The following is a 15650-nucleotide window of genomic DNA, read 5'->3' on the forward strand; positions in this document are numbered from 1 at the left end:
CAAATAATTCAGCCAACAACATTGGGTAAAATAGAAATATCGAGTGATCCGTATGTGCAATCATACCAGCACTAGTATACTGAATTTCATAAGAAATTCATAATTAAGTGTGTTTGCTATTATATTATCAATTGGTATGACCTGAAATAATAATAAAAAGAAATTGAAAATAAAAATAAAAATTATCCTAGCTTAACGGTAAATACTGTTATATTTTCATAACAAAATGAGATAAGACTTCCAAATTCCAATTGTAAGATCCTATTGTACCGTCTCCAACATCAGATGAGGTATTCAACAAGAAGACGAAATATACTAAAATTGTTACATTTTTCAACAACTAAATACTTGTATGTAGAGGTGGGAATAGGCTAGGTCGAGCTAGGCTTTGCCAAGCCTGAGCCTGGCCTGTCAAAAAATCGAAGGTCTGAGCCTGGCCTGTGGCCTATCATAGGCTTAAATTCTAGGCCTGAGCCTGACCTTTTGAAAGTCTGATGTGGCCTGTTAGCCTGTTTAAAAGCCTATTTCATATGAACATATTTAAATAAATAATTATATTTATTTTGAAATATACTTATGAACTAATAAAATAATGTTCCATTTGATATTTTAGAGAATTTGACTATATATGTCATCATATTTCAATTCTAGTTTATAATAATACATTTATATATGTTAAAAACTAATGTAGATTAATAAACTTAAATTACTTAAAAAGTTAATAGATTTATAATTTAATCAAAGTATAAATTTTAATATATAAATAATAATCGTAATAAAAATATTATTCATGTTAACTTAAATAGGCCGGCCTAGTAGGCCTCAAAGGCTTTTTTAATAGCCTGCGGTCTGGCCTTTTTAGCTAAATAGGCTTATAAAAAAGCATTGGCCTGCTCTATTTAAAGAAATAGGCTGGCCTGGCCTGAGCCTATGTAGGCTAGGCCTTAAGGCCATGTAGGCCGGCCTGGCCTGTTCCCACCTCTACTTGTATGACATTGACAGATTGACATATATATGGTGGAAATATCAAGCATAAGAGAAGTGAAGTTAATTTAAAAATAAAAAAACTAAAGGTGATGTTAATCATCCGCTGCGTAAAATAAAGAACAAATTCACATTTTCAAATACTTCATAAAGAAATTTACATGGCATATATAGAGGCAGATGGGAAATTAAAATCCATACTATTATGTAACATAACAAAACATGTACTTCAAACATAAAGGCATAAAAAACAAATAACAAGAGGAAGAAAATTTAAACCTTTGAATTGAAAGAGATGAAGTATAAAAATGATGAAAGCGAAGAACTAGGAGCTCCCTTCAGTCCAAAACAGAATTTGCCTTTATACTTCTCGCTCGGCGCTTTGGACTGCAAGGAACTCCCATTTCTGCAACTTTCATAAATAACAAAATCACTCAAATATCTTTGATGAATTGAACAAGAGTGCATGCAGCTTAAGAATGTAAATGGACTCATTTATACAAACTCCATTTCCTTATCTATGTTTTAATTAATGGACCAAAATAATTCAATTCAATTTTCAACCATCAACCATAAAAGACAAAGAAAAATTCTATATTAAATGAAATTGAAGTGATGTATTCATTTATAACTAGAGTTACCGTTACAACTTAGAAAACCACTAAAAAGAAAGTGTTACCTTTTGGACAATTTGTGCTATCATGAGGGAGATTTTAGCCATGTAAGGAGCACCTATAGGTACCTATAGGCATAGCTGGAAATATTGGTTCATGACTCAGTTTCAAGTTTCCTAAATACAAAAGTAATAAGAACATAAATGCTTGATGGTAACTAACACTTTCATTTTCAAAGTGAGAATATGAAAGGCAACAAAAAAATACCATCTAGCTAACAACATTCTGAGAAAGGTATATAAATTACATCACATATAAATGTCATTTATCTTTTCCTTTTCCAATTTCAGTATTGAGTTTCTTGAGAGGTTAAGTGGTCCCTTTGTTGGCCACTATCAGAATTTTGCTGCTTATATCTACTAGTCTGAATTTGGATTCTCAAAATATCTTTAATTTAATGAAAGTGTAATTGTTTTGCTTTGTGTCCCATCAAAGGCATAGAGATGGCATTGCATTCCTACCATGATTCCTTTTTTAAACCACGTGATATGAACTTCATTTTCTTTCCAACTAACATTTGTGGCTCTCTTTCTTTCCTCTACATACACTTTAGAATATTGCTACTAAAAGATTCAGTCGATAATTAAACTTTGAAAGCTCGCTTGCTCTTTTCTTTTGTCTCCGCATGAAATACTTGAGAAGAAGTCGTTAGATAAAGAAACCGGAATACTTTGAAAAAGAGTTTTGGTATAAGTGAAAACGAGATCTATCTACAGATTTTTGACTTTTAAGGTGTGTTTGATTCGTAAATCAGTAAGGACTTGACAGAATAATACATGACAAAATAAGATAATACAGGACATGACAAAATTGTACCGGAGAGATATAAGACGATAATATTTTTATATTCGAAAATAAAATGAGTATTTTCATATTTTTTATAGTTGTACTTTGGACAAAAAGTTGTGCTGTGGTTCAGTGAGGGACAAAAAATCTTGTTTTTGTCCTGTCCATTGCTACCTAATTTGTCTAGTCCCATAATCAGTTTCAAATCAAACAAGGTACAACAAAAATTGTCCAGTCCCTTGTTTTTTAGCAGATCAAACACACCCTTAGTAACAGTTGTGTCTGTCACTATAAGTCAAAAATCTTGTATATAAATAAGTATACTGGAAATTCTAAAGCAAGTGTTCCGATAAGAAATAATGAACCAGATTACTTTGAAAAAATGTTCCGGTAGAGGTTGAAAACATATCTATTTACAGATTTTTTTTTTACTTTTAGTGACAAGTTTGTCTGTCACTATAAGTCAAATTTCTTTTAAACTCAAATAATAATGCGTAAAATTATTCTACCAAAAATAATAAAGGGTAAAATTGGGGAAAAAATTGATTTGTAGGGATAGAGGTATAATTGTTGGGATGGAAAAAAAAAATTCTCTAACTCATTCTCTCTTTTGAATGATAAAATTGTAAAAATAATATCAATTGTCAATAAATTTAATACAACAATTCACTTTTTTAATGTGCGCAATCTTATCAATAAGCTCTTATAATTAGGGACAAAAGTAATATTTTATAATTTGTCTCCATTTGACTACAATCATGTGCGTGTATTAGTTTATAACCCCAGTGTTGCCCAGATTAAACATTAAATAAGTTTGTGTGTACGAACATACATATAAGTACGATATATTGAAATTTTTTAAAGTTAATATTACAATAATATCTTAAAAATAAATATATTAATATGTGAGATGAATATCCAATGTAAGAATAAAATGTGTAAAAAAACCAACAATAAATTGATTCAATTGGTAAGGGTCTTGAGCCCCTTAAGTAGGTGGTGATGGATTCGATTCATGGCTCCTGCGTATAAAATCAAATTGATTGGGAGGAGAAAACATATCTTGTGTACCTCATAGGTTCCTAGTGGAGATTAGTCAACGCTAACGCCAGTAAAAATAAAACTTTGTATCTATGCCATGATAACAAAAAAAATAAATAACAAATATGTAGACAAAAGATGTCGTAGTTTTAAAAATAGTTTACATTCGGGCCGTTTGTTACTTATTAGAAAAATAGTGATTTTGATGTTCAATAATTTAGAAATTAGTTTTAGAGATTTTATAAAAAAGTAGAATTTACTTTGTGTTTTGTGTTTGTTTATTGTAATAAAAATCCTTATTTAAATAAAATAATTTTTAGTTTATTTGGATACAACCCGTAAAAGTAATTTTTTTAATTATAAAATAATTTTCTCTTTTTAACATTTTTTTCTATCTTCTCTAAAAAATCTATTATTATGCTCTACGTAAAAAAAAAATCATACAATTTCTAAGTGAACATGACCACTAATTATGAGTACACCACTTCTAAACTCCGACCCTGTAATCTAAATTCCAAAGGTCAATAAAGGGTAGAAAACTGCAAAATTACATATTTTTAAATTGCATCCCCAAATCCAATATAAAGAATTTTGAGGTTTTTGCAACAACATAACTGAAATCACAGCTGTAATGACAGTATTTAAAACCATGGTCTCTGCATGCAATTTCTTTACTCATGAATGCAAAAAGCACACTTATCAAAATTACATAAACCTATAGATATAGAGACACCAATACATACAGTGCCTATGTTAATGTTAAACTCTAAGCAAGTAAATGCTGAGTTCAGGACCAGCACTACCAACCACAGGGTTCATCATATAGAAAGCTTCAGAGTCTTTAGACCCAACAACCCTCTCATACTTAGTTCTCATATACATAAGTTCACCTTCAAACTCACTACTTGGCGGCATTGGCAACACACCAGCACCCATTGAAATAGGTTCCAAAGCTTTCAATATCTTCCATTCCTCTGAACCACATTCATGCTTATATGCATAACCACATTTCCTGCCATTGCAATAAGTCCTCCAAATGGGTTCCTCAAGCAACTTCAAACCCTTTCTCCCTCCTCCTAACTTCTTCTCACACTCCAATGCAATTCTCACCACCCCAGAAGCCATTTCCCTAACCAAAACACTTGTTGGTGTTGCTAGCTCAATCAAGAATACAGGGCTTAACTTTGAATCCTCTTGGAATGCGAAATGGACATGTCCACGACGGTAGCCGAAAAGGGTACCCACCATACGTGTTCCAAGGGGGCTAGAATTGTGAAGTGAACGATTCTTAGTAAGAATTGTTATTGCTGACTTAAATTTTGACTTTGAATTCTTCTTCTTTTCAAGAGCAGCAATTTCTACTGGAATTTTGATTCTAAGGTTATTATAGTGATGTTGAGGATGATCCTCGTCATTCTCACCGCCAACATCTTCGTCATCATCCTCAGGAAAATGTGATGATGAACTTATGTTGAGGATTTCTTCTTCATCATCCTCATCCAAAGCCTTCTTTTTCCAATGGAAATATCTTCTAGAGAAGGAGAATGAAGAGTCGTGTGGTGATTTCGCTGCCATTATGGTCTTCATCAAGGTTATTAGACTCGGGGTTTTACCTCAGCTCGTTTTGTCTAAGTAGAATCAATTCGTAAATTCGACTTGTAAAACCGTTGAGTTACATGAGCATAATTATAATGATCAAAGGAGAGTAACCAAAGAAAAGTGTTACAAAAAATGTTTCTGACTTATGATTTTGTAGTGTGTTTAAAAGGGTGATTTAGTGTGTTTAAGCACTTTTATAATATGATACCCAAGAGAATATAGGTAAGCAGCCACCACCTACCTTTTAGGGAAACAAGGAATTGGAGATTTTGAAGGCAACAACAAATCATAATTGAAATGGACAATTAAAGTTTGATGATTTTGTTGTGTGTGAGGTGGAACAACATAAAAAGTAACATTGTTTTGGTGTGATTTCTTTATCAAAAGAAATGGGTAGATGAGGGGCTTTGACTTGTTACACTGACTTGCACTGGAGACTGTTAATGGCAGGTGAAGCCACACCTACCCATACCCACCTTGGAATGGAATTGGTGAGGGATAAATACAACCACATGATATATAACCTGCGGACCTAGAAATAAAAGGGCTTAAATATGTTACTAGTCCCTGCAGTTGTAGCATATTTTGGTTTCAGTCCTTGCAATTTCTTTTGTTTGGTATTAGTCCTTGCACTTTGAAAAACTTTGTTTTTGGTCCCTGGCATTGATGAGTCTGTTAAAAAAAAGTTAAAGTTAACGGAGTGCCACGTGGCCCAATCATTTCATGCCATGTGGCACAATAAAAGTCTTTTTGTAATTAGAATAAAATAATACAGTAAAGTTGATTAATTATAATTATTTTAACAATAATAATTAGTAACTAAAATAAAAAAAAAAAAAATACCAAAATCATGGTTGTCTTCTTCTCCATCGCCCCACCCACCAATCCACCATCACCATAGAAACACCATTTACAAAATCATGGCTACCTTAACTCATCGAATCACCACCACTCACAGTTCACCAATCCCTTCAAATACAACAAATTAAGAAATTTATTCAAAATTCATTCAAAATTGGACTGCAAAATTTCGAAATTTATTCATCCATTTGCGAGCAGAGGCTATGGAAGAACCAGTTAGAGTTAATTTCGAAGTTATGAGTTCGATTCACGTTCAATTTAAAACTCAAGGTTTAACTCTTCCCCTTTCACAAAACCTTCTATTGGTGTTCATGTTGAGCAGACCCACAATCCTATTGTAATAATATTGAGTATTGACAATGGAGGTGGTGATGGTGAAGAGAAGCAAAAATGAAGATTGATAATGAGGCGGTGATGGGGAAGACAATACACAGGATGAGGATCTGTGTTTGTTTTTGGTAAAGGGAGATGTGTTTGTTTATTCTTTCTTCTATTAAATATTAATTAATAATAATAAAACAAATTATAAATCAATTTTGATATTTTATTTAATTAAATTTAAAAATAACAATTTTACAATGCCACATGGCATGAAATGATTGGGCCACATGGCACTCCAGTTAACTTTCAATTTTTTTTAACAGACTCACTAATGTGAAGGACCAAAAACAAAGTTTCTCAAAGTGCAGGGACTAATATCAAACAAAAAAAATTGCAGGGACCAAAACCAAAATATGCTACAACTGCAGGGACTAGTAACATATTTAAGCCAAATAAAAGTTAACAAATCTTAGTTAAACGGAAAATAAATGTCGTATACTATAACAAAATTCGATAACAAAATTCGAATATTGGTGTCCCTTCGGAGTAGGGTTTAGGCCAGGCGGCCTACAGGCGCCTTCGACCTGGCCTGTGTAAGCCTGGTCTGACCTGACCTGTTTATTAAAAATATCAGGCTTAGGCTTTGAAAAAAGTTTGTTTACATAAATAGGCCAGACTCATGCTTCTAAAAACGCCTACAAAACCTGATAGGCCGGCCTGTTTATATTTAATTATTATTATTTATATAATATTATTATTTATATTTTTTTTGCCAAAGAAAAAATATATTATTATTTAATCATATTTGTTATTTTATTAACTTTTAATTATTGTGCTAATCATTGTATTAGCTTTTTCTTAATGTTGAAGAAATTATAAAAATTTAAATGTGAAATAGGCTTTTAAGACATGTTTAGCCTATTTAAAAAGACTATATAGAGACTTTTATGTAACACAGACTTTTAAATAGGCTACAAGGTCAAGCCAGACTTTAAAAAGGCTCAGGTCAGGCCAAAATAAATAACATTTGATAGGCCGTAGGCCAGGCTCAGGCCTGAAAAAAAAATCGTAAGCCAGGCTCAGGCCTATCAAGGCCTGGCCTGGCCTGTTCCCAACCCTACTTCAGGGACATCCGATAAAATTCGAACATTGATTCTTTCACTTATGTGTGTTTCCGACAGTTATTGTCATTTTGTGTGTCTACCCATAAAAATACAGAACTAAATTGAAAATTTTGCTTATTCTCTTTTTTATATATATATATATATATATATAATCTTACCATTTTTCTTTCTTTGACTGATCTCTTTATATTTACTTTTAGGAAATTATTTAAACTTTTAAAAGCATTAATTATCTTTTTTCCGATGAATATCAGTAATTATCTTAAAAAAAGGTTCGGTGGTGATTAACATATTGAATTTGATAGGGAGAATCACGGTTCGATTCCCCGCAACTGCGATTAGAAAGAGGCTGAAACTACTGGTCAGAACTAACTCCCGAATAAGACGGTCCAGTAGACCAGATACTGGTGGTAAAAAACAAAACAAAAATAAAATAAAAAGTGGGGTCTAAAAAAGGTGAGATCTAACAAAAAAAAATAGTGAGACTAAAAGAGAGAGTTAGCAAAGAGATGGAGGGAAAAATAGGAGAGAATCCATATCATCCAATTTTCTCTAAGTCATTCACATATGACCACTTTATTAAGAGGAATTGGATCATCTCCAATTCTTTCTTTTATGATGCATTATTTTTAGAATCCAGATCAGCTCCATTACCTTATGTTCCATTGAGTCTAGTTCCTCCAGAAGATGTCACCACATGACACTTAAAAGTTTTAATGGCCCAGATTTAATCTTTCTTTTTTGTTATTTAGAAAATACAAAACACCGGATAACCCTTCATTCTTCCTTCTCATCCTCCTCTTCTTGTGTACTGTGCGTCTATCCATGTTTTTTTTACAGTACTCTATGTTGTTGTCGTTCTCATCTTCTTGCATAGAAACTGAATCTCGCTCATTGATATTCCGCCACTAACTCGCTGCCGTATTACCTCTGCGCCGCCATTGTGCTTTCCTTCTGTCATACCCTAATTTTGTCCTACCCATTTCAAATACACACTATCCATCTCATTTTTATTTTTTCTTCATTATTCCCACATTCCATTAATTTATTAAAAAAAATCCAAAAATATGTTCTTTATTATTATTAAAAAAAAATATAACACAACAACAGCAAAAGCTGTTGCTGGCGTCCCCCACCCCCTTTTTTATTTTTATTTTTATTTTATTATTATTATTATTATTATTATTATTATTATTTCAAAACAAAAAAAATAGAAAAAGTCAAACAGAAAATGACAAAAAAAGAAGCAACAACAGCAGCAACAGCAGCACGCTCCCCCCTCCCCTGTTTCAGCTTTTTCCTTCACCTCACCATACTTTCTTCACCTTTTCTCACCAAATTCAATTCTCACACTCAATCCAATTCAAACACTTCAATCCAATGGATAAAGAAACCCTAAATTTGCCTATAAATTGATCCAGCAGAATTGAAACAAGGAAGAGAGGTGAAAAATCAGAGGGAGAGAGAAGAAAAAACGATCAAAAATCTCACATTTTCATCACTTTCTTCCATTTTTCGAAATCCATTCAAACCACCCTCAAACTTCAATTTTCTTCACCCAAATCACTCCAAACACCTCCCTAAGCTTGAAACCACAAGAAAAACGAAGAAAAACCATCAACAAAAGCTTACACAAGGTTCAAAAATAGCCAATAAAAGAGTGAGAGTTAACCCACCGAAACAAAGCACAAAGCAAGTAGGTTTCTAAACGTTTTCTACTCATGAGTACCTACTGAATCTTTTCCAACCTTTCATTTTGTCTAAATCGCACAAATGTAGATTTTCAAATTTTTGGGGTTTTAAAGTTTCGAACTTTTTTTGAGATATAAACATCTTTTGAAAAATCTAGGTTTATATTCGTGATCTACGCGAAAAACCGAGCAAAATCGTATACTCATTTATAATTTTTGATGATGTTTTGACGAAGTTGTTGTTTGGCCGCGAGCTTCAACAAGCTCTTCCATGGCCGCTCTATACCTGTTCTTCGCGAAGAGGAAGAAGAAGGAGGTTAGGGATGACCACGTGTCATCCCGTGAGTGGTTCATTTTATTTTAAAACGTGACTGTTAGATAGATCCAAGGGCTGAGATCTGTTATGTGATTTTTAAATCACAGCCACATGATTTAATCAAAAGGCTCAGATCCATGACGCCTACTGTGCGCCTCTGTTCTCATGCCACACTGGATTATTTTTTCTGCTTATTTTTTGTTTGGACTAATTAGAGATTGGGCTGGGCCTGGTGTTGCAGATTGCTATTGCTTCACCCCCAGAACTTATTCTTGCACCCCCAGTGGCGTTTTTGTCCATTTTTAAGTGCTTATTTAAATAAGTGCCTATTTAAATAACTGCTTATCTCTTGAAAAACCCCACAATTAAAATAAATGGAATGAAAAATGGTTAGTCTGACGTATGGCTTTCTCTCCCCGAATGATTCGAGACCCTGACGTATGGCTCGTGACTTGAATCATTCTCATTCCCCAACGCTAAAAAACATTAAAACACTTCATCATCCGCTTTATCTTTCCTTTTGATTTTCTTAAATCAAATAAAAGAACTTAAGCATAATTAGAGTGAAAAGGGGTTAGTCTGACGTATGGCTTTCTTCCCCGGATAATTTGAGGCCCTGACGTATGGCTCGTGACTCGGATTATCCTCATTCTCGGACGTTTTCATTAAAACTCCTAAAATCAACACAACACACTCAAACCTTTTCTCTGCCCACGCGCGCAGTAAAAGTAAAACCCTTTTCACAAAACGGGTGACGTTTTTGTCCTTTCTCCGTAACACAAACAACGCTTAAGCCTCCGCCGTGCGAGCATACAAGTAGCGTTTAAATACGAGAATGCGACATTCTCCGTAATACAAACCACGCTTAAGCCTCCGAAGTGCGAGCATACAAGCAGCGTTTAACTACGAGAATGCGACTTAGACGTCATGCGTCTAAAAGCAACCAACCCACAAACAGTTTTTACCCTGAACTACGAAACCCTGATTTTCCCATTGCACCTGGGAATACGTAGGAGCAGGATTCAACATCTTGTCGGGCACAATAATAAAAAACAAAACATTTTTCCCCATATCCGTAATAATAGTAATAAATAAAAAAACTTTTTCCATCGATGAAGCAAGAAACGAGTAATCAAGCATAATTAAAAAAACCATTAAAGCAAACAAACATTTCCCTCTAAAAGGTTCCCGTTGAGTACAACGGATGTGAGGGGTGCTAATACCTTCCCCTCGCAAAACCAACTCCCGAACCCATTTCTCTACCCCTCAAGGTTTTCTCGATATTTTCCTTTCCCTTCTTTGGGATAAATAAAATTCGGTGGCGACTCTGTTTCTTTCTCGAGTGTCCACACTCGAGGTTATTTTTCGCGCCGCGACAGCTGGCGACTCTGCTGGGGAAACTAAACCTTTTGAGAGTTAAGCCTAATTTAGTGTGGTTTTCGCTTGTTTGCCTTAATGTGTATGTTATTTACATATTTGTTTTTTCTTTACTGCTTTTAATATTATATTGCATGCTTGCTTGAATATTATCTGCTATATTTCTCTCTTCTTCTTTATCTCCTTTCTTTTTCCTTTTGCCCACTTGGGCTGGTTACCGGTTATTGAGTGAAAAGTCCTACACCCGGACTTGAGGAAAACTTAGGACATAACGGTGGATCATTGTTGACCTTCCTGACGTATGGCTCGTAAGGTTGGCATGATACCCCACCTAGAGTAGATTCCCTTGACGATGTCGGTTCTCCTGACGTATGGCTCGTAGGACCGATGTTTTCTTGTGGGGTCCGTGACTCTAGGAACCTTTTAATAACCTAGAACCCAAAACGTGTTACTAGGAACCTTTGTAGATGAGATTCATTCTTAGGGGATGTTTGTTATGAGTCGTTGCAACACGAACATGATCTCCTAAGAGATATCTAGGATTCTAGAACCCGTGTTAAACCTAGAACGAACATGTGAGAATGGGATGGGTTGCAGGTAACTCTGAGCCGTTGGCCTTCAAATTTTTCACCTAATCTGTTGCGTGACATACTACTTGCATTCATGCATCCATAAAAATAATCATGCATGTGCATTGTTTTTAAAGAACTAAATAGACACTAGTTACATAAGCAAGAGGTTTTTAAATCATGAGAAGTAAAAGTTTGAATTTTTCTTATATCCTGAAACATTTATGATAACTATGTGTCTATGTTTCCCCTTAAACCAAAATGACTAAAAAAGATTAACGGATAATTTCGCATGCATTCTCATTCATGAATTGCATCTCATTCCTTTCGTTCCTATAACCAGTCATATTCCCGGCGCCGGTATTGGACAAAGAAACGTCACCAAACAAGTCATGGAGAATTGGCAGGATCAGCATGATGCCTTGAAGGGCGAGGTTGCTCAATTAACTGGAAAATTAGACAAAGCTTTGGAGCTTTTGGCTAATATGAGTCAACAAGCACAACCAACTGTTTTGGAAGCTACGGAACCTGCTACTTTGACATCACAAGGGGGATCTGTATGGCCATTCCTTGGTTTATCCGCTGGATATACTCCCCGAGAGTATATACCTACTCAACAGGTTCCTCAGAATGCTCAGACTCCACAGAATCGGGTTGAAGGTTCAAATACTCATGCTACTAGCCTACTAGGGTCCCTCAAATCAAACCAGTTTTTGTCTCACAACAAGAGAATCTGGATGATCCCAGAAATGCCTATCAGGGTCCTAATTTATTGGGCGATGTTCCAAAGGTTATTTCTAAAGTTCCTCGGCTAGAGGAAGCTCATCAGAAATTCAAGGCTATTGAAGACCGTCTAAGTATGATGGAAGGAGGAGGTGATCCCCTAGACCTTGCTAATATGTGCCTAGTGCCAGACTTGGTGCTTCCGCCAAAATTTAAGGTCCCTGACTTCGAAAGGTATAAAGGCCTCAGCTGTCCAAAGAATCATCTGATTATGTATAGCCGGAAGATGGCCTCCTTTGCTAGTGACGACAAGCTCATGATGCATTGCTTCCAAGATAGCCTCACTGGGGCATCACTCAACTGGTACATGCAGCTGGAAAGGAACCGAATCCTGTCATGGCGAGATTTGGCAAATGCTTTCATTAAACAGTACCAATACAACATTGACATGGCTCCGGATCGTACTCAGTTACAAAACATGTCCCAAAAGGAGGGTGAGCCGTTCAGGGTTTATGCTCAACGTTGGAGAGAATTGGCTGCGCAAGTACGTCCTCCACTCTTAGAAGCTGAACTAGTGGATATATTCACTAACACTCTACAAGGGGCATATTTTGAAAGAATGGTTGGTAGTGTTTCATCTGGTTTTTCTGATCTGGTAAAGATAGGAGAAAGGATTGAAAATGGAATCAAAAGTGGTAAGATCCAAGCCAATGTGGGCAGCCAAAATACCTCGAAGGAGCCTGCAAACAGTGTCGCCAAGAAAGAAGAGGGGGAAATCAATGCTGTTACTCCCAAGGGGAGGGTTCTTGAGCCAATCTCAATGCCTTACAGCCAGCTCTTATCATATTTGGTGCACAATGGGATGGTAACCCCAAGGGCCACAAAGCCAAGAACCGCGCCATTCCCTGCGTGGTACAATCCTCAAGCCAAGGGCGAATATCATGCTGGGACAGAAGGTCATTCGGTAGATAATTGTCAGTCCTTCAAGAACAAGGTTCAAGATCTGGTGACTAAGAAATTGTTGACCTTCAAAGAGGAAGAGCCAAACATACAAGACAATCTATTGCCCGGCCATGCGGACCCATCTATGGATGGTAGTTGACAAGCTCAAGGACTGATTATCTTTAGACTGTTTTCATTTTTGTAATTTTCCTATTTGCAAAGTTTGATTTGTGCTTAAACTTGTTTATTCGCAATAGTAATCATAATAAAATGTGTATGCATGTTTCGAATTAATCTTTTCATGTCCATTCACTTTTCTCTCTTCTCACGAAAGCAAAAAATATATTTCACTCATTTCATTTCTTTCATTATCAAATTTGTTTGAACAAAGATTGGAGGGAGGATGATGAAAAGCGAAATAACCAAAATTGCTACAGTATGCTTTCGGATAAAACTTTGATGATGATGTAAGGCATTGTTTCAATCCTCAAACACTGGAGAAATAAGGAAGATAATCCATAGTCACCCCTGTTGAGCCTAGAAGTTGGTGTTTCTTTCTATACGAAAAAACCCGCAATTTTTAACCCGGGGCAGGGTAGTGTTCAATTGATTCGACCATGCGTTCGAGTTTCAAGAGAAAAACATCTCATTCGAGGATCAATCACATTTTCTACCTTGAACACATCACACAATCTCAAGGAAATAAAAGAGAGTCAAAAAGAGAATTTGTTTTCATCGACCTTTATCAAGGCAGTCACAATTCTCCAACAAAAAGAAGAAAGAAAAGCCCGCTAAGTCAAAACTCAAAATGACTTAGGCAAAAATTAGGGCATCCCGGTGGACTAAAAACTCAAAAATAGTCCAGGCAAAAATTAGGGATCATAAACAAAAAAAGAGAATCGAAAAGAGCGTCACCAATGAAATCAAAATCATATGACCAAAACAAAAAGTAAGTGATTGTCACGTCAAAAGACATCATTGACCTCTAAGCCATCATATCCTCACCATCGCATTTCCAAAATCTCTTGGAACTTGAGAGCATAGGTTGAATTAATTGAACGTAAGACTGAAGAACATCAAGGAGAATGAGTTGGGTTAAAATTAAATTTTGAGCCTTATATCCTTTTATTCAAAAACCGTGAACCAGTCCACGTTACAACCCTCAAAAGACCTAATTGAAGCAAGATTTATGTTGAAAGCATACAGTAGCAAGGTTGAGTTAACCTGACTCCCAAGATCTTTTGTTAATCATCAGTGTTGATATCATGCTCTCACACCATCTTCCACAAATATTCATCCATCAATCTCATCTCAATCTTGATTTCAAAACTAGCATGCACATTGCATTAGAATTACTATGTTGAATAAACAGGTTTATCTGCAAATCAGCACTTAACAATAAGGAAGTTTCAGCTATGAACGGTCACCAAGTGATCAGCAAGAAGTTCGGTCCAATCTGGGGCAACTATCTCGGAACTTCAATTAACCAAGAGGGACATTCCCTAGAAGGGTCATTCAGTACGGGAAAAATGCTCAAGACCATATCATGGAAGCTGCATCAAAACCCAGGTGTTCAAGACCTAACAAACTGGTTCAAGATGTTCCTAATTAGGGGCAAACCACCTTGGGATCCTGACAATCAAGAGTGAACCCTTGTGACTAGGGGCACCTGAAGATCTCGTTGGTCCGGCCAAAACATTTCAAGAATGGGTCAATATGAGTTGCACCTTCAAAGCGTCAATCAATCAAGGGGCAAAATACTTCAAAGACCCAATTGACTGGGGCAAGACAGGATACATAGGGGAAACTCCTCCTCATAACTTCAAGGCGGCCAAGCCAAAATTAGCACAAAATGCCTACAACTGTTGAGTCTAATAGGCGTCGGGGATTATGCCAACATCACCACCTTTCCACAAAAAGCCTTGTTACAAAAAGCATTCACCGGTTCTAAAACCAATCCTCACCCACTACAGGGGCATTCATAGTAACATGCAAATCATCGCATTAATCATCTTCATGCATTAATCATGTCATTTCATTCTAGCAAATCGACATCACACATTAATCATGTCATTTCATTCATCTGGTATGCCCCATACCACAAACTCAATAACCTCGAGACTAGACAGCAAATCAAATATCCTCAAGCAAAAGTCCAATCGTTATTGGCACCCACTCAAAGCCCAATCGTTATTGGCACCAACTCAAAAGTCCAATCGTCATTGGCACACCCAAAATCCAATTGTTATTGGTACCAACTCAAAAGTCCAATCATTATTGGCACCAACTCAAAGCCCACTCGTTATTGGCACCCACTCAAAAGTCCAATCGTCATTGGCACACCCAAAGCCCAATCGTTATTGGCACCCACTCAAAAGTCCAATTGTCATTGGCACACCCAAAATCCAATCGTTATTGGTACTCTCAAAAGTCCAATCGTTATTGGCACACCCTCAAAGCCCAACCTCGCTTGGCACCACCCGCAGCCTAATCACTGTTGGCAATGTTTAAGCCCAATTGTCATTAGCACCTACTTCACAGCCTAATCACCATTGGCACATGTTTAAGCCCAATTGTCATTAGCACCCACTTTGCAGCCTAATCACTGTTGGCAATGTTTAAGCCCAATTGTCATTAGCACC

At 36.0% G+C, this 15650-nt stretch overlaps 2 protein-coding genes and 1 long non-coding RNA gene across 4 annotated transcripts; 1 reads left to right on the forward strand and 2 right to left on the reverse strand.

The window, feature by feature from the left end:
- Window positions 1-49: 49 nt before the first annotated feature.
- Window positions 50-1977, reverse strand: LOC123915679. 2 transcript variants are annotated; one of them, XR_006811952.1, is made up of 3 exons: window positions 1664-1840; window positions 1264-1390; window positions 50-141 (listed from the first exon to the last, which is right to left on the reverse strand). It is a non-coding gene; the product is annotated as an uncharacterized LOC123915679 (long non-coding RNA). The 2 variants fall into 2 exon arrangements; XR_006811953.1 differs by lacking the exon at window positions 50-141 and adding an exon at window positions 1866-1977 and having other exon boundaries at window positions 1169-1390; window positions 1664-1774.
- A 2033-nt stretch (window positions 1978-4010) lies between these two features.
- Window positions 4011-6415, reverse strand: LOC123915680 (protein MIZU-KUSSEI 1). Its single transcript, XM_045966879.1, has 2 exons — window positions 5928-6415; window positions 4011-5756 (listed from the first exon to the last, which is right to left on the reverse strand). Exon 2 carries the CDS (start codon window positions 5070-5072, stop codon window positions 4245-4247), a length of 828 nt encoding a protein of 275 aa, XP_045822835.1. The 5' UTR covers window positions 5073-5756; window positions 5928-6415; the 3' UTR covers window positions 4011-4244.
- A 5320-nt stretch (window positions 6416-11735) lies between these two features.
- LOC123914917 lies at window positions 11736-13168 on the forward strand. Its single transcript, XM_045966079.1, has 2 exons — window positions 11736-12003; window positions 12054-13168. The coding sequence occupies exons 1-2, from the start codon at window positions 11736-11738 to the stop codon at window positions 13166-13168; spliced, it is 1383 nt and encodes a 460-aa protein (XP_045822035.1).
- Window positions 13169-15650: the final 2482 nt, after the last annotated feature.

The sequence above is a fragment of the Trifolium pratense genome, linkage group LG3 (genome assembly GCF_020283565.1).
Source record: "Trifolium pratense cultivar HEN17-A07 linkage group LG3, ARS_RC_1.1, whole genome shotgun sequence".
NCBI classification, from domain to species: Eukaryota; Viridiplantae; Streptophyta; class Magnoliopsida; order Fabales; family Fabaceae; genus Trifolium; species Trifolium pratense.